The sequence below is a fragment of the Cavia porcellus genome, unplaced genomic scaffold (genome assembly GCF_034190915.1).
Source record: "Cavia porcellus strain 051 isolate PalLab524CR breed Dunkin Hartley unplaced genomic scaffold, mCavPor4.1 scaffold_6, whole genome shotgun sequence".
Taxonomy (NCBI): Eukaryota; Metazoa; Chordata; class Mammalia; order Rodentia; family Caviidae; genus Cavia; species Cavia porcellus.
The window spans coordinates 64,288,868-64,315,043 of NW_026947489.1; the positions used below are offsets into that span (position 1 = coordinate 64,288,868).

General features: G+C 36.8%; 1 protein-coding gene across 2 annotated transcripts in view; it reads left to right on the forward strand.

Annotated features, from left to right (window-relative positions):
• Ints2 (integrator complex subunit 2) overlaps positions 1 to 26,176 on the forward strand; it is a 52,108-nt gene that overhangs the window by 11,417 nt on the left and 14,515 nt on the right. For both annotated transcript variants that reach the window (XM_063250880.1, XM_003469452.5), the window contains exons 8-19: positions 542 to 768; positions 2,815 to 2,940; positions 7,581 to 7,652; positions 7,740 to 7,854; positions 9,537 to 9,605; positions 10,595 to 10,729; positions 11,965 to 12,141; positions 13,117 to 13,225; positions 18,902 to 19,006; positions 22,147 to 22,311; positions 24,461 to 24,662; positions 24,983 to 25,108. In XM_063250880.1, the coding sequence (XP_063106950.1) occupies positions 542 to 768; positions 2,815 to 2,940; positions 7,581 to 7,652; positions 7,740 to 7,854; positions 9,537 to 9,605; positions 10,595 to 10,729; positions 11,965 to 12,141; positions 13,117 to 13,225; positions 18,902 to 19,006; positions 22,147 to 22,311; positions 24,461 to 24,662; positions 24,983 to 25,108 (1,628 nt within the window). The remainder of the gene's footprint in view (positions 1 to 541; positions 769 to 2,814; positions 2,941 to 7,580; positions 7,653 to 7,739; positions 7,855 to 9,536; positions 9,606 to 10,594; positions 10,730 to 11,964; positions 12,142 to 13,116; positions 13,226 to 18,901; positions 19,007 to 22,146; positions 22,312 to 24,460; positions 24,663 to 24,982; positions 25,109 to 26,176) is intronic.

Consider the following 26,176-nt stretch of genomic DNA (forward strand, 5'->3'; position numbering starts at 1 on the left):
ATTATTTTTTTCTTTTTGCTGTAGGTTGAACCCAGCAGCTTGTACAAGCTAGGCAATCATACTACTACTAGGCTACGTGTTCAGCCCTACACTATGTATTTACAAAGTATCATTTAAATAATCTATAATTTTCTGGGTGTGATGGTGCATACCTATAATCCCAGCACTTGGGAAGCTGAGGCAGGAAGGTATGAGTTCAAGTAGCCTGGGCTACTTACTGAGTTGTAGGCCAGCCTGGACTACATAATGAGTAGTCGGTCTCAAAAAAACAACAAAAAAAGAAGAAAATACTATAATTCAAATAATCACTAATTTGGTCTTCCCTCTGCATCCTGTCCAAATCAGGGTGAACAGAATAGTCTTCCAACAGACCTGTAAAATTGGAGTTTACTTGAATTGTTACATGAGTTGTTGAGTTACAACAGCTTCTTTGAATGGGTCAGTGTCAAGTGTTTTTAAATGGGTAAGTCTGTTTGAGCTTCCTTTCACTTTAGTAAAATGCTCCATGTTTTCTTCTGTGTGTGATTCATATTTCTTTCAGAGAAAAAGAGAGACCAGCAGCTCTGTCCTTTGGCAGATGAGAAGGCAGCTTCTTTTGGAGCTGATGGGCATTCTTCCCACAGTCAGAAGCACTCGCATTGTGGAGGAAGCTGATGTGGAGATGGAGCCCAACGTGTCGGTGTACTCGGGGCTGAAGGAAGAGCACGTTGTGAAAGCCAGTGCACTCCTGCGTCTGTACTGTGCTTTGATGGGGATCGCTGGCCTCAAGTATTCTATTTTTTGATACTTTACCTTTTTGCCATTTTACTTTCTTCTTTCTAACCCCAGGAAAGTGAGCCTAAGGCCTTTTTATATAAAAAAAATGAGAGTTTTTCTTTTGGCTCAGATAGTAGCCTGGCCTACATTTAAGATTGCTATTCTAAAGCCAAATATTCCTATCAGAAACGTGTTTATTTTAGTGTGATTGTGATAGAATTATCAAAATATCGGAGGGACCATTATTAATTTCTGATCACGATATAAAGAAACTGGTAATTTCACCACAGCTTACAACTTCTACTGAATGGTCTGTATGTGGCTCTTTACCCTCCACCCATGCAGCTAGTTGAAGTAAATCTCTCCTGTGTTTTCTTTTATTTTTTTTATCGCTACCAGGGATTGAACTCACGACTGCCTGCTTGCAAAGCAGGTGCTTATGCCACTGAACTAAATCCCCAGCCCCTCCTGTGTTTTCTTTTTCAACTGAGGTCATAAACTGATAATGTGGCTGTTAAGAACAAAGTTTTTTATTCCTTGTACTGCATCCTTTTGAATAATGTCCTCAATGGTCACTTTGATATGGGTGAATTTCAGTTACTTGAGTTTACTCATCCCCTGCTGGGGGTTTAGCTCAGCAGTGTAAGTGCCTGCTTGGCAAATGCGAGGTTATGAGTTTGATCCCCGGCACCAAAGAATCAAAAAACTCAAAAACTCATCCCTCAATAGTGTCCAAATTTCAGTCACCACAGTGTATCAATCTAATAATTGTATAAAGTGCAAACTTTGCTGTGAGTTCTTTAGGATATATAGCACTGTATAACTAAACTTGGGTCTGTTAGTGACCACCAGCATTATTTCTTTCAAAGTCTGTTGGTGACTAAATACCACCCATCTCTTATTAGATTCATGCATAGACAGCAAAGTGGTAATTATATTGCTTCCTTGGCTCTTGGTGATAAACCTATGCCACTTATAAAAATGGATAACTGAAAGAGGCAATTGGCGAGTGAAGAAGAAAGTATAAGTATATTTGGTCTATTTGACCAAAAAAAAAAAAAAAAAATTAACACTGAAAATGACATTTGAGCCAGACATAAATTGAAATAGCCAATGGTATGAATTTTGACACTGGCACCATTTGAGAGACCCTCCATGTGTAGCCAGGGGAAATTAGCAAAGGTAAACCTATTGGCATAAATGAAGAAAGTGATTTATAAGAAAAGAATGATATTTTCTTCAAGGTTGAGATACATGCAAACATCTTCACATTAAAGGAACTCTCAGGTGTTTTGGAAGTGAAACTGTAAAGGACAAAACATTGGATGCTGAGCCAAACCTAGAAGAGTATATGACAGTTCAGTAAGGCATAGAAAAAAAAATGCTGTATATTACAAGTTACACAATGTATAGAAGGCAAGGGCTGTTCCCAAATAAACAAAACAAAATTTCCAATGTTGCTAGTGCTTTCCGTTACAGAGTGCCATGTAACTATTAGTTTTTTCATTTCTGTATGCATTATAAGTTTTTCATGTTTTGACAAAAATATTGAGCAAGTCACAGTGCAATTGTAATTTTCACCATTCATTATTAAGATTGTATTGTGTGGTTTTAGTTGTGTGTTCCTTTTTATGATCTCACACTACTGGGAAAAGTGAGGTCTGTCTATATTTGTTTGGAACTGGGGATTGAACTTGTGACCTCACACTTGCCAGGCAGGTACTTATCCCGCTGAGCTAAATCCCTGGCCCTATAATTGTAAGTTCTTAAAAGTTTTGCTTTTGAGAACTTTAGATGTTAATGGTTCTATAGTGTGGTGTCATTATACTGTTAAAAAAGGTGTATCAGGGGCTGGGGATTTAGCTCAGGGGCATAAGCCTTGTAAGCAGGCAGTCGTGAGTTCGATCCCCCGTACCGGTGAAAACGAAAAAGACAAAAAAAAAAAAAAAAAAAAAAAAGATGTATCAGAAAGGTTAATAGTGTTGTGAAGTTTTCTTTCTTCTTTAATTTTTTTTTCTTCCTTCAATTTAAAAAGCCTAATCATGCATTGCTTTTTAGACCAACTGAAGAAGAAGCTGAACAGTTACTGCAGTTGATGACAAGTCGTCCTCCTGCTACACCAGCTGGGGTTCGCTTTGTTTCCCTTTCGTTTTGTATGCTACTGGCCTTTTCCACACTTGTCAGGTATGCTACTGTATAAGTTCCTCTGCTTTCTCAAAGTCTGGTTTCATTTATGTATTCAAATGGGTAGACAGGGTCTGGAAGTATAGGTCACTAGAAGAGACAGTGCCTAGCATGTGTGAAGCCCTGGGTTTGGTCTCTAGTACTGAGAAAAAGAAAGTACATACAGCATTAGATTAAGAGTTTACTATACAAATTTTGCCTAGCTATGAACAGTTGTATCTTTTTTTTTTTTTGTCTTTTTCCTTTTTTATCGGTACCGGGATTGAACTCACGACTGCCTGCTTGCAAGGCAGGCACCTCTGCCGCTGAGCTAAATCCCCAGCCCTTGTATGTTTTTTTAAAAAAGCAAGTCACTAACATCTGTTGTATTTCAGTCATTTATCTTTTATCAGTTTTTTTTTTTTTTGTCTTTTTGAGACAGTGTCTCTTTATGCAGTGTATGCTGGCCTTGAGCTCACTTTGTAGCCTAGGCTGGTCTCGAACTCCCAAGATCCTCCTGCCTCAGCCTCCTGAGTGCTGGGATTACAGGTGTGAGCTACCACGCCTGGCTTTATCAGAGTTTTTAAAAGAATATTGTTTAAAGAAGGAAAAATAGTTCTTTAAGATTTTTTTAAAACTAAGATGGGCCTGGTAATCCAGATGTCTATAATCCCAGCATTCTGGAAGGCTAGGGGAGGAGGATCACAGTTTAGAGCCCAGTCTGGGCAGTTTATTACTTAGTAAGTTTCTCTATCTCTCTATTTTTTTTTTTTTTTTTTTTTTTTTTTTTTTTTGGTCTTTTTGAGACAGGGTCTTGCTATGCAGTTCCAGCTGGCCTTGAGCTCACTTTGTAGCCCAGGCAACTTGCAACTGCAGTGATCCTCCTGCCTCAGCCTCCCGAGTGCTGGGATTACAGGGGTGTACCACTATGCCTGGCTCTGAGTGAGACTGTCTATAAGGACAAAAAAATTAAAAGTGTGCATTGAAGGTCTAAGTCAGTGCAAAGACTCTGGGTTCAATCCCAAGAACTGGCAAAAAAAAAAAAAAAAAAAAAAAAAACCCAAAAACAAACAATACAAAATAAAAATGAAAAACCAAACTAATAGCAGTCCTGACCTTCTCCCTATTATCCCTTCCCTCAGCACAATACCTTTCAACTCTTTAGCTAATTGTTTTGAGTATGGCTACTAAGTTGTTACTGATATGTTTGTATTTGATACATTTTGGTATTTTTTGTCTTAGACTGTCTCAAAAAGTGTCCACATAGCCTTCCTATTCTCCCTCACCTTATACAGTTATGATTTTGATTAGATCAGTAGTTGTTTATGGTTTTACATATAATTATGTAATAACTATGGAGAATACAATCCTATAGTAGATGATCTCTTTGTTTGATATTAATAATTTTCCTACTTTTTGATTGTAACTTGATTTATGTTCTTTGTACCATTAATGCAAATCTCTCTGTAGATCTGAATCTTAAAGGCATGTTCTGATTTAGCTAATAGTCTGTAAATTTAATCTTTGTTAGAAATCTCTGGTAGAGCATTTTCCATCTGCGTAAGTTTGGAACACAGCTGCACATCTTACCTCTAAGAATCCCTCTTCATTGTCATGCTGGGGATTTGCTTCATGCTTTTTTCTAAACCTCCTGTTTCCTTTATTTCCTGTCTTCTTTTCATTTGCTTCCTCATTATGCTTCTGAGAAAATGGTTATGTAAGGAGTAGTCTTTTGAAACTGGGATTTCTGCAGATGCCTTTATTGTCTTCTGACATTTGAGTATGTGATTGATCAATTATAGAATTGAAAAATGAAAGAATTGGGGACTGGGGATTTAGCTCAGCTGCATAAGCATCTGCCTTGCAACCAGGCAGTCGTGAGTTCAATCCCTGGTACCGGAAAAAGGCAAAAAAAAAAAAAAAAAAGAAAGAATTGGGCTGGGGATGTAGCTCAGTGGCACAGTGCCTGCCTGGCAAGTGCAGTGTGAGTTTGATCCCCAGTACCAAAAAAAATTTTTCCTTTGGAAAATTTTCAGTGTTGCCCCACTGTCCTTTAACTCCTGGTGCTGTTGAGAGGTCTGACATTCTGATTCCTAGTCCTTTGGCCTGCTCTTTTTCAATGTATAAACTTGTAGAGTTAGCATTTGTCCCTAAGGATTTAAAATTTCTAGATGATGTGCCATGGTCTCCGTTCTTATTTATTGTCCTGAATAAGTAAACCTTTTCATATTGTTCAGATCTAGGAACCTCACTGGGATTAAATTGTTGCTAATGTCTTCGCTTTTTGAGTTTTCTTTGTCAAAAATCTCTTTTTAGCTGGGCATGGTAGCACATACCTGTAATCTCAGGAGTCTGAGGCAGGAAGTTCACTGTGAGTTGAAGGCCAGCGTATACTACATAGCAAGTTCAAGGCCAGTTTGTACTATATAGTGAAACCCTGTCTCAAAAGACAAAAACAGAAACAAAACATCAAAAACAAAAATTCCAAGAACCCTAGTTTTACTTGAATGAGTCTTGCTGAAATGGTCATTTTATTTTCTTATCTTTTCCCACCTTTATCTTGTCCTTTTAAAAGAAAAAAAATTTTTATTGCAATGTAATCTGCATACTGATAGAATTCAGCCATATAGAGTATAGAATCCAGTGGGTTTTGGTTACTGACAGAATTGTACAGACATCATCACAATCTAATCCTAAGATATTTTTATCACTATGGAAAGAAGCTGCTTATTTTACCTTTTAGGATTTGTCTTCAGCTTGATCCTCAACTTACTACTCATTGTTTAATTTCTTTTTTTTTTTTTGAAATTGGGAATTGAACTCAGGACTTTGCACTTGTCAGGCAGGCCCTATGCTGCTGAGCTATATCCCTGGTCCCAGTGTTTGTCAGAAGACAATAAAGAGTTTCTAAGAACTCTTTTTGTTCTTTGAATATTCCTTTATAGTATCTATTCTTTTATGCTTGCATAATATTATTGATGTTTGTTATAATGTTAATGGTACTAAAATTAGGAATATCAGTGAATATCAGTGAAATTTTGAAGGGGCTTTTTGTGTACTTCTTCTTTTCTCTGAGGTACTTTCTTTGGTCTTTTCTAGTTAGAAGCTAGGTATCTACTGTTTCTTTTTTCTTTTTGTTTTTTTGAGCCCAGTCTCACTGTTTAGTTCAGGCTGACCTTGAGCTCACTTTGTAGCCCAGGCTTGCCTTGAATTTGCAGTGATCCTCCTGCCTTAGCCTCCCAAGTGCTGGGATTACAGGTGTAATTGATTGTCTTGATTGTTGTTATTTATGAGTAGGAAACTGGAGAATATGTTAGAACATCAAAATGCCTAGATAGGTCTTTAGGAAACTCTTGGGCTGATTGGAGCTTGAGAGAAGACTGTCCTGTTGCCTGGAGTGTAACCCGTGAACAAAATTAGAAGTGAGTGGCCAGGATTGGTGAATCTCAGCGTGCAACATAGTGCTTCACTTAGCTCTCTTATGGTGCTCTCAGAATGTCACTCCAGATACAGCTGGTTGTTCCTTAATAACTGCTTCACCACCTCTAAACACACACTCATTTGTTAGCCTTCTCTGATGTGTGGAACGGAGATGATTTGGACATCTACTACTTACCTCGTGTGTCCTCCTCTTTCAGTCTCTCTACACTTCCGCCCTTCTACCTGTTTAGTATTCTGCTGCTTCAGGGTTGTAAAGTTGGTTACCTCTCACCTAAATGTTCTCTAGCTTCCAGTAGTGTTTTGTGTTGTTCCTGTTCAACTGTGTTTTTTTTTTTTTTTTTTTTTTTTTTTGCGGTACTGGGGATTGAACTCATGACCTCGTACTTGCCAGGCACCCTATTCAACTTTTATGTCTTTTAAAAAATTGCCTTTTTGGGGGCTGGGGATTTAGCTCAGTGGCATAAGCGCCTGCCTTGCAAGCAGGCAGTTGTGAGTTCGATCCCTGGTACCAGTAAAAAGGAAAAAGACAAAAAAAAAAAATTGCCTTTTTCCTGAGCCTTTGGCAGGCTGAGACAGGAAAACTGTTGAGAATTCAAGACCAGCCTGGGTTACAAAGTGAGCTCAAGGCCAACCTGAGGTACATAGCAAGACTCTGTCTCTCAATAAGACCAAAAAAAAAAAAAAAAAAAAAAAAAAGAAACAAATTTCTTTTCATGTAATTTTAGTGGAGTATCAGGAGGGTGTAAAATTAGATCTAGTAATCATTTATTTCTCTGTAGCTTTGAATTCTAAAAATTGTTCTGTTAGTTGGTCTTCATTTTGCTGGTAAAGATGGACTAATTTGTTATTGCCTAGTAGTCAGATTCTGATGTATTGGTACTTAAGTTTTAGCATTAGATTAGTGTTGACTGTTAATACAGTCCTTTTAAAATTTCCATCCCAAATAGTCTTTGCTTTTCTAGGGAATATCAGGATGTTCACTGTCCTCAACTTTCAAATACAGTAAGACTTTGAGAGCTGACTGTCACCCTTGAACTCTAGAGCCACCTCATCTCTCAGTTGTAAGGAATGGTCCATTTTAGCAAACAGTGCATTCAACTGGATATTTCAGAATAAGAGAGGGAAAAATAATGCCTACCAAAGCTAATTTCTGAATGCTTTCTTACTCATATGCTGGTAAATCCAGTGTAAGCTGATGACTTGTGTTGTGTTTTGCGCAGCACCCCTGAACAGGAGCAGCTGATGGTGGTGTGGCTAAGTTGGATGATAAAGGAAGAAGCTTACTTTGAGAGGTGAGTTTACTTCTAATAACATCGGAGAAATTGAGCTGAAAATCTTTTTCTTATTCTCTGGAAATTCTTATTTTTTTGTTGTAACAGCACTTCAGGTGTCTCTGCTTCTTTTGGGGAGATGTTATTGTTGGTGGCTATGTACTTTCACAGCAATCAGCTGAATGCTATCATTGACCTAGTCTGCTCCACTTTGGGAATGAAGGTAATTTTCTTTCTAAAAGATATTTCCAAATCAGAGGGTGTTTTTGAGTGTAAAATAAATACATTGTTTTCATTTAAGTCATTTTAGTTGTTTAAAGTTAGCTGGTGATTTAGCACAGTGGCCTAAGTGCCTGCCTTGCAAGCATGTGGTCATGAGCTTGATCCCTGGTACCAAAAAAAAAAAGTTTGAAGTTAGAGTGGGCATGGTGGTGCATGCCTGTGATCCCCGCACTCGGGAGGCTGAGGCAGGAGGATTGTTGGAAGTTCTAGACCAAACTGAGCTACAAAGGAGTTCAGGCCACCCTGAACTACAAAGTGAGACCCTGTATCAAAAAAACAAACAAAAACAAAAACAAAAAAATGTGAAGTTTTATCAGGTGCTCTAAGAAAATACACTGTGGGGGCTGAAGATTTAGCTCAGTGGTATAAGCACCTGCTTTGCAAGCAGGCGATCATGAGTTCGATCCCCGGTACTGATAAAAATAAAAAAATACACTGTGAACAATTTATTTTAAGGAAAAATAGGTATTCAGTGCAGACAGTTTGGAAAGTGTAGAAAAACATCTTATTCCCATCAGTTAGTGATAATCAAGTAGACACTGTTAATGTTCTAGTGTTTCATAATTTAGATGAAAGACTTACTGATCAGCACTGCAAGAAACCAAAACACAGCACTAGATGCTTTCCAGCACTCTGTGAAGTGGAGACAGCATAATGAATTCAAGCTCAGCCTTAGCAAATTAGGGATTTAGGACACCCTCTCACAAAACAAAAAAATTCTTTAAAAAAAGGGTGGAGATATAGCTCAGTATAAAGGGTCCTGGGTTCCATGTCCAGTGCTGCAAACAAAACAAAAGATGCAATAAAACTTAGTATATGATTAATGCTTTATATCTAAATATTATAGTACAATGTAACTATTTTTGTTGTACTGTGACTTGAACCCAAGTACCTTATATATAAAATGATATGCCATTATACTTTATATGTTTTACTAATTTTAAGGCACATATTTTATCCAGTATTGAAGTTGGAACGTGTTTTACAGTTAACTTGTGAGTGTGATAATGTTTTGTCTCTACTTTTTAACTTAGAAGGCTATTATTAAATCTGTTGATGCATAATAGTGTCTTGCAAAGTTATGAAGTAGAATATTTTACAAATGATTTTTCCAGTCTTTCTTGCTAGTTATTTAACTTTGCCATGAAAAAATTATTGCCATTGTTTTTATGTAGTATATTATTTCTTCCCTGGCCCTTCCCTCCCCTCCCTTCCCTTCCCTGTCCTTCTCAAACCCTCGCTTGTGTACTCTTCTCTTCCCTTCTTCTTTGCAGTGCAGGGGTTCTAGTCAGGGCGTTGTGTATACTTGGCAAGTGTATTCAGCTTTGTGGTCAGTGTTGCTATGTTGTCTAGGCTGACCTGAAACCCCTGGGCTCAAGCATTTCTGCCACAGCCTCTCCCAGTAGCTAAGACTACAGATGTGTGCCACCAGCCCTGCTTTTACTAAGTACTTACATTATATTGGTTCTTTTTCTGAAGAAAAACATCTTTTAACGTTGGGTTTTAGAAGGTGCCTCTGAACATGCATATTGTGTATTATGCCTAGTTTAGATAATAAATTCTCTAAAGTAGATTGTGTTCCATATATTTTACATACTATTGGAATTCTTTTTACTATTTTAGATTGTAATTAAGCCAAGTTCCTTGAGCAGGATGAAAACTGTCTTTACACAAGAAATTTTTACTGAGCAGGTAAGTTATTTTGTATTTTTAAGTATTTATTTAACTTTCTCTTCTAGTGTTTTGGGGGAGAAAACTTATATCACCTTAATAATATGGTCCTTATCCATTCCATTTTGAAGAATTATAAGGCAACCCATTGTATAAAAAGTATGTTTTAAATGTATGTAGCTTTGGTATTATTCCTGTATTTACATGACTGTTCTGGTCTCAATCCTTTTGTCTATGGATAAACTTAGAAATATTAGAATTTTTTCCATTGGAGTTCATTCTAAAATTTAAAATGAATTCTCAAATTCATTTATCAACTTAAATCTTACAATACAAAATATATATGTCTGAAAAATGGGTATTTTTAAATACAGGCACATGGTTGTTGCTTCTTGGATGTGATTAATACCCTTAGCCCTATGCCAAGCACTTCCCCTCCTTTCACACATGTGCACATCTGTGCTCCAGTGTACTGATGATCTCCTGAAGGACACAGGAGACTCACGTTACTTTTTACATTATTGAATTTGAATCTATTGGAACACAAGTCTGGGTGAGTCTTTGAAAGACAAGTAGAGGTCGATGCACGACACGTGGAGAATAACAATCGCTGTTTATGTGGTACTTTATAATTCACATAATTGTCTTCAAAAATATTTTCTCATTGCAATAACCCTTTGAGTTAGATGACATAATCTCCCATTTGTAGATGTGAAAATGGATTCAGAAGATAAAGTGACTTTTCTAACATCACTGAGCCCAGATCATATGATTCTAAATTATATATAAGTATATTTTTACCTTATCATGCCACTATGTACATATTTGTGCTTTATAAAAATCAGAGAATTTTACATATCCCTAAATGTATGCTTGCTCATTATTTAAGATTAATTTAAGAATGTGATATTAAGTACCACACAGTAAGAATTGATAATCTGCCTTTTCTCTTTCAAAATAATTTTGTATTTGATTCTGTTGTATGTATTCATATTATTTTTACATTTTAGGTTGTCACAGCCCATGCAGTTCGGGTCCCTGTCACCAGCAACCTGAGTGCCAATATTACCGGGTTTTTACCTATTCATTGTATTTACCAGCTTCTCAGGAGTCGTTCCTTTACCAAGCACAAAGTGTCAATTAAAGTATGACTTTGTATTTGCATTTCCAACTACAATCTAAGTTAATGTTTTCTCTCCCTAGCCAGTTTTGTTGTAGTGTGTAGGCCTTCACTGTGGGCTTTGTGTGCCAAATGTGTGTGGCATTTAGCTAACTTAATAGTCATTCATACAGGTACTTATTAGGGACTCAATTTCAGAGTTTTTAAAAATATCACTGTTGTTTAAAAAATGTAAAACTATTACTCTTCCATTTAAATTCTCAGTAATAGCATCTGGTTATTATTAACACTGTCATTAACACCTAGGAAGAAATGACCATTTTCTAAATTTTAGTTGCGTCCACCAAATTGGGAGAGTTGCTGGTTAGCTGTGCAAGTTTATTGCCAGGCCATCCAATACCTAATTTGTACATATAAAATATTTTAAGTGTAATACATTTGGCTGCAGAAAAGGAGGTATATAAACCTTTTTGAGTTTGCTTATTTATAAGAAACAGTGAACAGTGTATTCATGATATATTGCTTTATTTGCCCTTTTTTAAAATGATTTAATGAAGTTATTTTGTAGCTAGATTGCAATTTGTGTTTTTATTATCAAAAAGTGCTGGGCGTGGTGGCACATGCCAGAGGCTGAGGCGGGAGCATTACCTGATTTTGAGACCAGCCTGGGCTACCTAGTGAGTTCAAGGCCAGGCTGAACTACATAGTGAGTCCTTGTCTCAAAAAACCAAACCAAACCAAACCAAACAACCCAGTTAACCAGCTAGGAATTAAGAATCCAAATAAAGTATATACTCCGACATTTCTATGTGTTTTTTTTAAGATAGTTACGTGGTATTGTCCTATCAGTGCTGATTATGGTTACTTTCTTAGTATGAATTAATATTTGAAGAAAGATCTCTTTCCCTAAACTTCTCTGCTGTAGAGTCTTCCATGACAACAAATATAGTACTGTAGATACATATTTAGTAGGGACTGAAAATGTTTTCCTTGCTACTTTAAAACTATTTAAACCCAGAACTAGACTTCTTGTGCTATTTGGTTGATCTTTCACTGGATAGTATTCTTACTTAGAATGTAAATATAATTTATGTTTTTATGTCAAAGAAAATTATGAAACTCAATAATATATTTGGGACTACCAAAAGTTAATACTGAGTTTCACTGATTCCTAAATCATGTAAAACTGCGTGTGATTCTATAATTTTGCTTGCTTTTTCTTACTGCCACAATTGATTCAGTGCCTGTAACTTTTTTTAGGATTGGATTTATCGACAGCTGTGTGAAACTTCCACTCCACTCCATCCTCAGTTACTTCCTCTAATTGATGTGTACATAAATTCTATACTTACTCCTGCTTCTAAATCTAACCCAGAAGCCACAAATCAGCCAGTCACAGAACAAGAGATACTCAATATTTTCCAAGAAGTCATTGGGGTAAAGTAGTGGTTCTTTTACATTTTTTAGCTGATTTTCCTTTCCCTTTTTTCTGATTTCATATTTTTTCCCTTAATAAGACTTTGAGGTGATTCTGAATTTAAAATAATATTGTCAGTATTGTCAGTCGATCATCTGTAAAAATTAAATAATGCTAAAAAGTTAAATAATGCTATTAGTTACAAGTAGTTTGTTAAATAGGCACTCTAGGTTTTTTTTTTTTGTTTGTCTTTTTCTTTTTTATTGGTATCAGGGATTGAACTCATGACCACCTGCTTGCAAGGCAGGTGCTTATACTGCTGAGCTAAATCCCCAGCCCCATGGCACTGTAGTTTTATTTTAAACCTGGGAATAATGGTACATGTCTGTGATCGCAGCACTAAGTAGGCTGAGGCAGGAGGATCAGTGCGAGGAGTTCAAGGCCAACCTGGGCTACATAGTGAGATTAAGACAAGACTGAACTATGTAGTAAGACCTTGTCTTGAAAAAACAAAACCAAAACAACAACAACAAAGTTTTATTTTAAAATATTAAAGGTACCTTGAAGATTGTGTATTTGTTAAAGAATTATGGTATTTTAACATGTTCAATATAGTACTGCTTAGTTTCCTATGAATCCAAATACATTGAAAACTTTATATTTTTTTTCCTCAATTTGTTAGAAGAGAAAAAGTTGGATTTTTATGAATATAGTTAAATATTCATTGTGTTTTTTATAGTTGTTTCTTCAGGGGAATTTCACGTAATACTTTATAGATTCCTGTAAGCCTTTGCAAGGTAGCCTGATAGGAATGCTGTTGAGAGTAATAGCTGAAGGTTTTTATTTTGGTCCTGTCTTAAAAGAACTAGGTAAGTCCATTGCCTTTCATGCCTTCTCAAATTTCAGCACCAGGTAGTCTGTTTTGATCCTTCACTGTTAGGGGAAGAAGCACTCACGCAGGTAGTAGTGTGTAAAGTTTGTGGTGTCACCTCCAGGGCGACAGCATCCGCCTTAATCAGCGTTTCAGTATCACGGCGCAGCTTTTGGTGCTCTACTACATCCTGTCTTATGAGGAGGCTCTTCTAGCAAACACGAAGACTTTAGGTAAGTTGTACCTAGGCAAGTGGCTGTTCTGGCTCATTTCATTTGCTCGTATTTTGCTACTTTCAGAGCTATGGTATGATAAAATATGGCTCCAGCATCATTTTCTGGTCTGTGCAGTAAAGACATTGTGTACTTGGTGCAGAAGTACTGCATGCATTTGCACATAACCAGTCCTACGCCTCAGTCCACCTCTTTTTTTTTTTTTTTTTTTTTGGTCTTTTTTTGAGACAGGGTCTTGCTCTGCAGTTCAGGCTGGCCTTGAGCTCACTGTGTAGCCCAGGCTGGTCTCGAACTCGCAAGGATCCTCTCACCTCAGTCTCCTGAGTGCTGGGATTACAGGTGTGAGCCACCGTGCACGGCTCAGTCCACCTCTTAACAGCCTAACTGAGTAGGTCACTGGGCCAGGTGCAGTGGCTGGACCTGCTCTCCCACCTCTTCAGGAAACAGAGGGAGGAGGATCCTAAGTTACAGGTCAGCCTGGGCCATTGAGTGAGATGCTGTCTCAAATAAAAAGATAAAAGGAGTGAGGACCTATGTCATATGATGTTGGTAGGGCAACTAAACTTGGGACTGGGGCTCAGCGATGACTACTTAAGGGCTTGCTGGGGGTCATTTGGCCACTACTGTTTTGCTGGTGAAAAGGTAATTGTAGGAGGATGAAAGCCAAATTGTAATGAATGAATTCAAAACAGAATAGAGGAGATACACAGCTGATGAGGAGGCAAGGCTGCGCTTCTGAGGAGCTGGAAAGAAGAGGGATGATGTGATAACTGGAGTGGAAAATGAGATCAAGAAAGTTTTTTTTTTTTAGGATTAAAAAAAAAATCTAATGGGAAGCAAAGGACAGATGAAGTAGGATGGCCCTTGGAGTGTTGTCTTCGATAGGAGGGAGGAGATGGGGTATAGAAGACAAATAAAGGGATTAGCTTTTTGTTGAAGTTTTCCCCTTGTTAAGAGATTTTTTTCTAGTGTAGTTTCTCATCTACAAGGGGAATAAAAAACAACTGCAGACTGTGTCGCAACAGTGAGGCAACTTTTTTTGTCTGTGGCCAAAAAAGGTTCTTATTCTGCCTTCCATTTATTCCCGCCTGTGGAATTATGTTGTAATTTTAGAACCTGCTGTTCTGTGGTTTTGACTTTTAAAATAAATAGGTATATATAGAAGCTCAGATAAGGAATTCTGAAATTCGAGATAGAGACAAGTATTGGAATATCATAGTCATTAAAAATATATTCACTTTTGATTTTTTTTTTCTTGGAGCTGGGAATCAAACTCAGTCTTTTGCACTTTCCAGGCAGGTGCTTATGCTGCTGAGGTATATCCCTGGCCCTTTACTTTCGATGTTTAAAATATTTATAGTGCAAATATTATTTTTAGTTAAATACTCACTTGGCTGGTACTTACTTACTTATAAACTATATGTATATTTATTTGTGTTATGGAGGGATAATCCAGGAGCTTTGCATTGAGCTACATCCCCAGACTTTTTTTATTTTTTATTTTGAGACAGAATCTCTGTAAGTTGCTGAGTTGCTCAGGCTGGGCTTGAACTTGTGATCTTCCTGTCTCAACCTCCCAGAATGCTGGGATTATAGATGTGTGCCATCATGACTGACTGGTTAGTATTTATTTTAAAAATCCCCATCCCCCAATACCAGGCCTTAAACCCAGGGGTACTTTACCACTGAGCTACATTTCTGTCCCTTTTTATTTTTTATTTTGAGGCAAGATCTATGTAAATTGCCCAGCCTAGTCTGAAATTTGCAGTCCTCCTGTCTCAGCCTTCTTGAGTAGATTGGATTTGGGATACAATTCCTGCCTGGCTATTTTAAAATGCCTTTTTAATTGATGGTAAAAATTTTACTAATTTATAGGGTATCATTAATTATTGATTCAAAGTATGTCTAAAAAAAATCCCTGTATACTATTAACCAATTAAAATATGGATATTATTGTTACATTTCAAGTTTTTATATTTAAAAAATTGATTCCTGTTGAATCCATCTAAAGATTTTATTATTAGGTAAAACAGTTTATTTTCAAATACTCTTGAAGATTAAAAACAATAGTCACTAACATAAAGAGCTGTTTGTCTGTTCTTAAAGCAGCCAGTAGTATCCTACATACAATCTTACTCAATAGTAGCTTTAATTATTGGGATATGGCTCAGTGGCGCCCGCCTGACAAGCGTGAGGTTGTGAGTTTGATTCAGTACTGAAAAAAACAAAAAACAAAAAACAAACAAACAACAAACTCTGACTAAAACATAACTTGCTTAACACACCCTAAAAAATCTGGCTAAGGATGGTGGTGTATGCCTGCTATCCTACCTGCTCAGTAGGCTGAGTCAGGAGGATCCCAAGTTTTAAGACCAGCCTGGACAATTTAGTAGGACTGTGTCTCAAAATAAAATTGAAAGGTGTGGGATGTAGCTAAGCAGCAACCAAACCACACTTTGGCCTTTTTTTTTTTTTTTCCTGCTTAGTCTTTTTGTTATATGTGAAATTTCCTTGGTCACTAGCAGAGCAAGATAATTTTCTGGTCCTTGAGAAACTTATGTTCACTGGTTGTGAATTCTCAAGCTTCAACTTTTTCTTTGTGCTTAATTATTATATTTTTCTGAGAAGTAAGTCATCCTTCTGCCTCTTACAAAAATGAAAAACCTTTTGCTGGACATGGTGGCTCATGCCTGTAATCTCAGTACTCAGGAGGTAGGAGGAGGATTAGGATGAGTTTGAGGCCAGCCTGGGCTACACAGTGAGTTCAGGGCCAGCCTGAATTATAGAGTGAGACCCTGTGTCAAAAAATGAAAAAAAAAATGTCAGTAATATACCAGTGGCACAGTGCGGTCCTGAGTGTGAGTTCCTGAGTTTGGTTCCCAGAATCAAAAATAAATAAATAAATAAATAAAATAAAAAAAGAAAAATTTTGGGGTGTCTGTTTTTACATATTTAATATTTCACATGAGTTGTTTTCCCCTGTACTGGGAATTGAACCCAGGTCATTTGCACTGAAGTACCTCTCCTTTATTTATTTATTTTCATTTTGAGGCATGGTCTTGGTAAGTTAGTAAGTTCTCTGGATTCAGGTTGAACTTGTGATCCTCCTGCTTCAGCCTTCAAGAGTGCTGAGATTAAAGACATGTGCCACCATGCTCTTTTTAAGAAACTTGCCAGGTCCATAAAAGAAAATTGTGTTGGGATTTTGATCAGAATTATGTTAAGCTTATAGTTTGTAGAGAAATTATACCCTTGAAAAATTGTTTTCTAGATTATGAAATAAGTTTTATTTTTAATTACTAAAATGTGAGCTTCATAAATACTAATTTCTGTCTTTTGCATTTACTACTATAATTCTAGAATCTAGAATATGACTTGATACATACTAGGCACTTAAATATTTGTTGACTCATGAATGAATTTGTTATTTTTTACATCTCTCAGTAAAATGTTATGGTTTATATAAGCTCTTTATAATCTCCTGACAAGTTATCATTATTTGTAGAAAAGGTACTGACATTTATTTTGAATTATTCAGCTTTGAATTTCTTTTATTCTTAGGATATCACTTAAAGTTAGTATATTAAGGGTCTGGGATTTAGCTCAGCAGCATAAGCACCTCCCTGGCAAGTGTAAGGTCATGAGTACAATCCTTGGTACCAAAAAAAAAGTTAATATATCAAATAAATGCATTTTTGTCCATTATCAGAATAGTTTGCCTCTTGATTTATAACATCATTTTATAATTAATATTGTAACGTTCTTAGAATGGGCCCTACTTTGGTATCAGATTTACACTGTTTTCATAAGTTAGTTAGGAAGTTTTGAATTTTTTTTAATTAAAAAAGTTCCACAGAAACCGGTAAGGGTCTTGTGCATTATATTTAAAATGTATCTAAAGGTTTGCTGAGCATGAGGTTTTAGTTATATTTGAATCACTGAGAGCTTTATACTGGAAGGAATTTATAAATGAGAACAGTTGTGTTACATAGACCAATGTTCTTACAGGCATTTCATGACTGTAGTTTTTTACTGAAGGGTTAGGAATATCCTTGATAGTATATTTTATAGCAGTAGTAAAGAGAAATAATAATTGTTTAGAGTTGGGCTTCATGGGCTGCTGATTCTTTGATGGAATCATTTAAAAATATGTTTAAAATTATAGTCTTCAGCTTCATAGATCGAGATATTTTTAGTTTATCCCTAATTGATCTTGAGGACTCCAAATCTCACTTTGCACCTCCTCTCCTCTCTCTTCCCCTCCCTATTCCTCTACTTGTTTCTTTTCTTTCTTCTATCCTTCTACCTCCCTAATTTCTATTTTCTTTGTTTCTTTCTTTCTTATTTGCTTCTTTTGTGTGTATGTGTGTGGGGTGTTGGCTAGGGATTAAACTCAGTGCATGCTGAGCAGCAGAGAGCTACATCTGCAGTCTTGGCTTTAGATCTTACTTTTACCACTTGATATTTGAGTCCTCATTATGTGCCAAATACTACTAAACCACTTTATAGGTGTTAACATACAAAAACCATCACAACCGTACTATTGGATGGATTATCTTTACAGGGCAGAACACTGAGGCACAGAGCAATTAAGTAACTTCCTTATGTATGAAATATTGGAGCTGGGATTTAACTGTCATTGGAATCTGTGATTACTGTTTTGACTGCCTTCTGTACATTCTTTGCTCATAAACTATTTCTGCAAAATTATGCTAATTGATTTATAGGGAAGTATATTGATAAGACGTATATGGAGGCCTGGGTTGAGGCTCAGTGGTAGAACCCTTGCCTAGCAAGTGGACGGGCCCCAGATGATAATCTTTTATTGTAGTCCAATTCTTATTTTGCTTAATCAAAAAAATTGTTGGCCTTTCCTTTTAGTGGTTTGAAAAATGTTGAGCTTTCCACTGAACATTTCATGGTTTGAAAAAGAACAGCATAAAGAATAAAACCTGTGAATATGCTTTTTCAAACTGCAGATTTCCTGCTTGAGAGTGTCATACAGTCATGTGGTATACAGCAGAGTTTCTTGGAATGAGCATGGGATGCTAGGCACAAAAATATGATAGAGATGAGACAGAGGTTAGTGAGCTAAGACTGGTCATCACTGCTGTAGTGTATATATTATGGTTAAGTAAAGAATTTTTAAAATGTTGCATTGGGATCACAAGGCTCTTAATTTAAGCCTGTGTTTAGGACTGCATTTAATCTCTTGTTAGATTTGGGAGCTCTTAACTCACCAGTCCTTTTAGTGTAATAAACTTCTGCGCATGACTTCTCTCATCTATATTGATTTTTCTCCCCATGAGTTTCAATTTGAGGGCATTTTCCAAATGTTTCCCTTAGATAGGTTCTTGCTTTTTCTGTTTATTCACTGTTTTGATAGTGATTCTTCATTTTTTTTTTCCTTTTTTTTTTTTTGATTCTTCATTTTTTAATGCACTCAGTAAGTGAATTAAAAATAACTTGCAGGTATTAAAAATGATCAAGATGCAATATATGTATGTGCCATTTCCCTAAAATGAACATAATTATTACGTATCACAAACATACTAATGGCAAACCAAAAGCAATGTTTTTGTTCTCATTTGGGTTAAAGTTTAAGATTTCTGTTGGCTCTGATGATTTACTTTTATGTATATGCATATGTATTTTTTTTTTATCTCTGACTGACAGCTGCCATGCAAAGAAAACCCAAATCATATTCTTCTTCTTTAATGGATCAGATTCCTATCAAATTCCTTATTCGACAGGCTCAAGGGCTACAACAGGAACTGGGAGGTATTTGTTTTTCTTGTCTTTTACTACTATTTATTGTCAAAAAATGTGTATTTATTTATAAAGTGTATAGATGCCCAGTGTTAAAAATTCAAACAATTTAAGAGTGAGATTACTCTTTGCTTCCCTTACAAATTCATTGTCTCACTCAATGGAACCTATCTCTTCCTACAAAAAACTGTAACTTCCAGTTTGGTGTATATTTTTAGGCATTTTCCTCTATTGGTTGAACCAAATAAAACTGCAGATATTTAAGCATTGGAGGTTTGGTGGCAAAATGCTTGTCTGGCATTTGTAAAATTCTGGGTTCAATCCCTAGAACTGCAAAAAACAAGAAAGATACTCAATTACTGATTGTGTTCCAAACTGTATTTCTTTAATGGATCAAAGTTCTCTCTGATTCTTATTTGACAGGCTGAAAGGCTACAGTAGGAGTTGGGAGGTATTTGCTGATGATGGGTTTATTAGTGATAGGAACTTACCATAAGTGAAAGTAAAGTTGAGAATGCATTTATACATCTAATACTCAAGGTTTTAGTTGAGCGACACATTACAGTGTAGAGGATCCACTGCTTCCCTTGTGAATTGTGTGGCTGAATATTTAGTTGCTATTCCCTGCTGCTCACTGCTGCCCAGTACCATGAGAGAGTGTCTTATCACAATATTGCTGGTCCTAGAAAAGATAAAAATTCAAAGCTCAGTATCTAATGAATGAATGTATCTTGCTTTCATATCTTTATAAGGTTGAACAATCATAAGTTGGGGGCCATCATTTTTTTTCTTTTTTTTTTAAGAGAGTCTTACTATGTAGCTCAGACTGGCCTTGAACTCCCTTGAACTCATGGTAATCCTCTTGCCCCTGCCTCCCAGGTACTGGGACTATAGTTGTACATCACCACACCTGGCTAAAGGGGCCATCAGTTTTGACCTACAGAAACAGCAGTTTCATATAGTTGAGCCTGATAGTTACAGACATAAATAAAAACTTTTTTGGTGGGGACTCAGTGGTGTACATCTATAATCTCAGCTACCTGGGAGGCTGAGGCCGGAGAATGGCAAGTTTTAGTCCCATCTGGGCAAATCAGCAAGAGCCTGTCTCAGAATTTAAAAATTAATAAAAAGCTGTAGCTTAGTGGTGGGGGGGTGTGGGGGAAGGACTACGAAGGGAGCTCAGTGCCAGAGAGCTTGCCTAGCAGGATTTGGCCCTCAGTTCCATCCCCAGTGCTAGGGGTTAAGAAAAATAGCTTCAATTATGAATGATACCATTGCCTCTTCAGAGAGCGCCCCACAAATCTTGGACCTCTTTCTAGATCATTACATGGAAGCAAGCATACCTTATTTGTCATTGCTCCATAGTCCACATATGTGAATATGGATTAATGTAATAGTTAACTACTGTCCAGTATAGTAGTAGTTTTTAGAAATTAGATATTATTTTTAAATACTTTTTATAATGTTGAATGTAGGTTTTTCTGTTTCTTTGCATAGTTTGTTTCCAAAGAAATGATGATGTATTTAGCATCATTTGGCGATTAATCTGTCTTATTAAAGAGAACACAAAATATAGATTAGTTAGCACTATCATAAGCAATATTTTTTTTTGTGTGTGTGTGACTGTTTGGATAATTTTAATTGTATATATAGTGGTTTAAACTTTTTTTGGTGGGAGGAGCTGTGATTGAATCCAGGACTTTCATACTTAGCTACATCCTAAGTCCATTTTATTTTTTATTTTGAGGCAAGGTTCCACTAAGTCACTATAATAGTGCCCAAGGCAGGCTTGAATTTGCAATTTTTCCTGCCTCAGCCTGAGGAATGCTGGGATTATAGATGTGTGTCACCATGCCTGGCTTAAAATAATACTACTTTTGATTGTTATAATGTCTTGTCAAACATAGAAACATCAGTTTTACACAGCTTTTATGAGAAAAGCTGGTATTATCTCTACTGGTATTAAACAATGTACGATTTGACTTGACTTGCATGAAGGGATGGCTGATCTTAAAAACTCTGATTTAACTACTCCTGCTGGTACTATATTGTACTCGTACTAATGATGATGATAATAGCGTAGTAATAGTAATAGTAATAGTAGTAGTGGTGGTAGTATACTTATGTGCCAAGCACTTAACTTAAAGTACTGTGTATAACCATTTTTATGGCATTATTCATTTTATTGTTACTACACAACAGCATACATAGGTAAACTGCTGTAAACAAAATGTTAGAAACAGGCTTTGCTGTAGGAAAAGGGAGGTTTTACTGAAACGTGCCACTTTTGTTATTTTTTTATTTAAAAATTTTTTATTGTCTTTTTGAGACAGGGTTCTACTGTGCATTTTAGAGTGGTCTTGAACTCACTTTGTTCACTTTGAGTCCAAGCTTGCCTTGAATTCGCAGCATCCCTCTTGACTGAGCCTCCCAAGTGCTGGGATTGCAGGCATGTGCCCCCATGTCTGGCTTAGGGTGCCAGTTTTAAACACTTAAAGTGAGCAACTTTAATTTTACTCATTTCAGTGATTCTCAGAAGGAGGAAAGGGTATGCACTCTATAGAACCCTATCAGAATTTCTGAGGCAGCCATTTTCAAATCATATGATTTTGCCTCTGTGGAGAGTACCTCCCCCACTTTTTTTCCTCTCCACTCCTCTTTACATGTTGTTATGTCAAATGATTTTTCCTAGGCATTTATGAGGCCCTGAGTTTAATCCCTAACTGCAGAAAACGAAAACAAAAGCAGTTACTGATTGCCTTTGGCATGAGGTGGGAAGACTTGAGAATTTTTCATGTAAGTGGTAGTCCCCAAGTCACTGTTTATCTCCTTTGGGATTTTTCTTTAAGCAGATCCTCTAGCCTGAGCTACTGTACAGGAGTCTTGAACTGTGCTATGTGTATACCAAGGTGCCAGTTCCTAGGGCTTCTTTTCAGAATTTCTCCAGTGTTCATCTGGTGTGGTATCTGTTTTTCTGCTCGTGAGCAATGCTTTCCAGGCTTCTGACACTAGAGTGCTCTCATCCTTGTGTCAAAAACACTGGTTTAGAGCATAACTTTTTCTTCTGGCTGTTGGCTTCCTGCAAATGAAGGTAGGGAATCTTCTGTTTTTCAAGAATGGAGAATCTAATTGACTTGCTGTTAATTTTCAAGGGTTGCATTCAGCTTTACTGCGTCTCCTTGCAACTAACTACCCACATCTGTGTATTGTGGATGACTGGATCTGTGAAGAAGAAATCACAGGGACCGATGCCCTGTTAAGGCGAATGCTGCTGACTAATAATGCGAAAATCCACTCTCCTAAACAGCTTCAAGAAGGTATAGTAAATTGATCATCCTCTCACCCTGTTAGCAATACAAGGAGATGCTAAGCTAATTGAAATCTTAGAGTCATGCAGAATTTTCCTGGGCGTATATTAGTGTTTTGGTGAATTTCTTTTAAGTATTTTAAGTAATTTCTTTTTGAGTTTAGGAACTTTTAACTTTTTTTTTGGTACTGGGAATCACATTCAGGACCTTGTGCTTGCCAGGCAGGCAGGTACTTATGCTGCTGAGCTATATATCCCCGGCCCATAACCATTTCTTTTAAGTGTATTCATGTTTTTCTCTTGCAGTGCTAGGAATCAAACTGACATGCTTGAATCTTTTCCTTCATATCATATAACTGTAAAAAATGGTATGATTTTAGAAAAGTCCTAAATGTTTAGAAATAAATGCTGTGAAATAAGGCAATATACTTGCTGTTAATAGATAGTGTTCCAGATCAGCACTGTGAAAAAAGTGGAAATAATGCAGGTCACACTGTATAAACTTTCTAGTGTCCCTGTCTGAAAGTTAAAAGGAAAGCTGGGGCTATAGCCAGAGTAAGCGCTTGTCTAACATGGATGAAGCCATGGATTCAACTAGGCAATATTAATTCTTAAAATACTTTTATGGCTTATTAATCTCCTTGTGAAAAGTTTGTACAATCACTGCATGTTAATGACACTGTAGAATCTTGACTCTGTTTTGCCAGTGCTGACTGACGTTGGCCCTTGCCACCTTCCCGAAACCCCCAACTTTCTTCTTTCTGCTCCTGCATTTCTTCACTGTTACATTGAGGTTTTTTTCTTCTCATACAGTCCTTTCAAGTCTATGTTTGAGTGTATTTTTCCTTACAAAACCTAAGAGATTGTAATTTATACCAAGCCCGGCTGTCTTACACTATGAACGTGGATTCCAAACCCAGACATAGAGAGGAGATGTGGTGTGGTCTTGTCAATTTTGGCTATTTTTTCCTGAATTTCTGTTTTATTTTTTGAGACAGGTTTCACTAAGCAGTTCAGGCTGGTCTTAAGTTCACTGTGTAGCTCAGGGTGGCATTGAACTTGCGTTGATCCTCTTGCCTCAGCCTCCTGAATGCTGGGATTGCAGGTGTGCACCACCATGTTCGCCTTGAACTTTTGTTTTAGATACTGTTTCTTTCCCATGAGCTTCCTGGTATGGGTGACTCCTCCATCACTCATGTCAGCTGCCTGTTCTCAGACAGGGAGGAAGTAGCTTCAAAAATAATTTTAGTATTTGTTTTATTTAACCATATGCTTCCAATACATTATTTCATATAATCAATGTAAGATTATCAATCAGTTTCCTTTTTTTTTCAAACCCACATTAACTTTTTCTGCCATGTGTTTTTTTTCCTTAGTTTTTTTTTTTTTTAATCGGTACTAGAGATCAAACTCACGACTGCCTGCTTGCAAGGCGGGCACTTATGCCGCTGAGCTAAATCCCCAGCTCTCTGCCATGTGTTTTATACTTATCTCATACTTTGGTTTGGACTAGCTGTATCTCAGGTGCTTACAAGGCTGATGTGGTTAGTGAGTACTCTATGTGAGAAGGACAGGACTAGATAGTTTTAGTAACAGCAATCTGCTGGATGCTTAAATACTGTAAAGGAGCCAAAAAGTTTGAAGCTTTTGTATGAATATTAACAGGCGCAATACTATGGTCTGTTTTTCTAAATCACTACTGCTTATAAAAGCAATCTGAATCACCCATGAAAATGAGATAAGTCTTTGGGTCACTAAATGTTCTTGTTTTATGTTGAGACAGGGTCTCACTATGTAGTTCAGGCTAGTCTTGAACTCACTGTATAGCCCACACTGGCCTTGAATTCACAGCAGTCCTCCTGCCTCAGCCTCCTGAGTGCTGGAATTACAGGCATGTGCCACCATACCTGGCTACTAATATGTTTAAAGTGAGTTTTTGTTGTTGCTGTTCTATAGAAATAATACTTGCAGTAACTGTACTTCCAAGAATTTTTCTGAAGGCTCTTATTTTAGGTTTAATCAGAACTGGCTATGTATGAAAGTTTTACTTTTTAGTAAAATTGTTTTCTTGATTTGTTGGGCCAGTAGGATAAGAGAGCAGTAAGATTTCTTGCTTGGCAAGCTTCAAATTATGACTGCCAATTTTTTTTTTTTTTTAGCATTTTCAGCTGTCCCAGTAAATCACACACAAGTGATGCAGATTATAGAACACTTGACTCTAATCTCTGCCAGTGAACTTATACCATATGCAGAAGTATTGACATCCAATATGAGCCAGCTGTTGAATTCAGGGGTTCCACGGAGGATTCTTCAAACAGTCAATAAGTTATGGATGGTTCTTAATACTGTGATGCCTAGAAGGTAAATTCACTGTGCATTGATATGTGCAACAGTGTGTAACAGCATTAATATACAGTAATCAAAACTTGATTGTTGAAAAAAAAAATTTCACAACACCACTTACATTGGATATGTGACAATATAATTCCTTCCTGAAGACTGCTGATGGACAAGTTGTTACATCTTTAAGAAAAAGAATGCACTTTAAGATCTAGAAACTTACTTTTAATTTGAGAAAGTGCTTTAAAAATACGTTCTTATGTGTATTACTTGTAGCTGACTGTGATTGAGGTCATTATGTTGTCTATCATCATTGCTCATTGTGATTAATTTTTCATCAGGCTGTGGGTAATGACAGTTAATGCCCTTCAACCTTCCATAAAGTTTGTACGACAACAAAAGTATACCCAGAATGACCTGATGATCGATCCCCTCATTGTCCTAAGGTGTGATCAGAGGGTTTACAGGTATGTATCACCTGAGTTTCACTCTAGAGAGTGAAAAGAATTTGAAGAAATTCCGTTTGTATCTTAATGTTCTTGCAATAACTAGGCAGTATGACCTATGTGTCTTTTTTCTTGAGTTGTTTATATTCATGAATTATATCTTCAGTTTAATATTTGACATGTGGTTAAAAAATATATTCAACATGTATGTAGTTAATAAGTAAAGTCCTGTGAATGTAAGTTTTGGTTTTGTTAACCATGAGTAGTGGCTCTTTTTTCTGAGTGAGGACTGGTAAAGAATAACACTTTCTATTAGCATGTTGAAAAAAAGGTTTTAAAATGCTGGCTCATTTTGAACTGTTAGATACCTTAAAACTGTAACTGTGTCTTCAAAATTTTTTGTTTTATTTTCTTTTGTGTTTTGATTTTTGAGACAGGGTCTTGCTGTGTAGTTTAGGCTGGGCTTGAACTCACTATGTAGCCTACGGTGGCCTTGAACTCCCTGCCTCAGCCGCCCAAGTGCTGGGATTACAGGTGTGTACCACCATCCCTGGCTTGTATCTTCAACAGTTATGATATTAGCTTCACTGATCTACATTGCTTCAAATTCTTTGTCAGATATGTTGAAGTGATTTTACTTCAAGTCATTAATTTTGAATTTCTAGTTGGTGGTTTTTCTTTAATTTTTTTTAAGACAGGATCTCACCATGTAGCCCAGGCCAGTCTCAAACTCCTGATTGGCTTAAGATATCTTGAAATCACAGTCCTGCCTTGGCTTCCCAAATGCAGGAATACAGGCATTCCCCCGATACCATGTTACTTCTGGTTGTGATAAATTACATCAAAGGTATAAAGTTGAGGGGACTGCCTTTAACATGATTGTTAACTGCATGGGGAAAGAGGACATAATGAAAAGGTAAATAATATGGCTACATGCAGATGAATGGCGAAGTAACGAGTGCTGGTAAAAGCTCAACAAAGATATGGGACCTGGGTGTTTTAAAGGATGGGCCTAGTGTTTAGATAGACAGATAATATATCAATAGAGTTCAGTGTGTCTGTGAAAGTATTTGAGAAGGTATTTTGAAC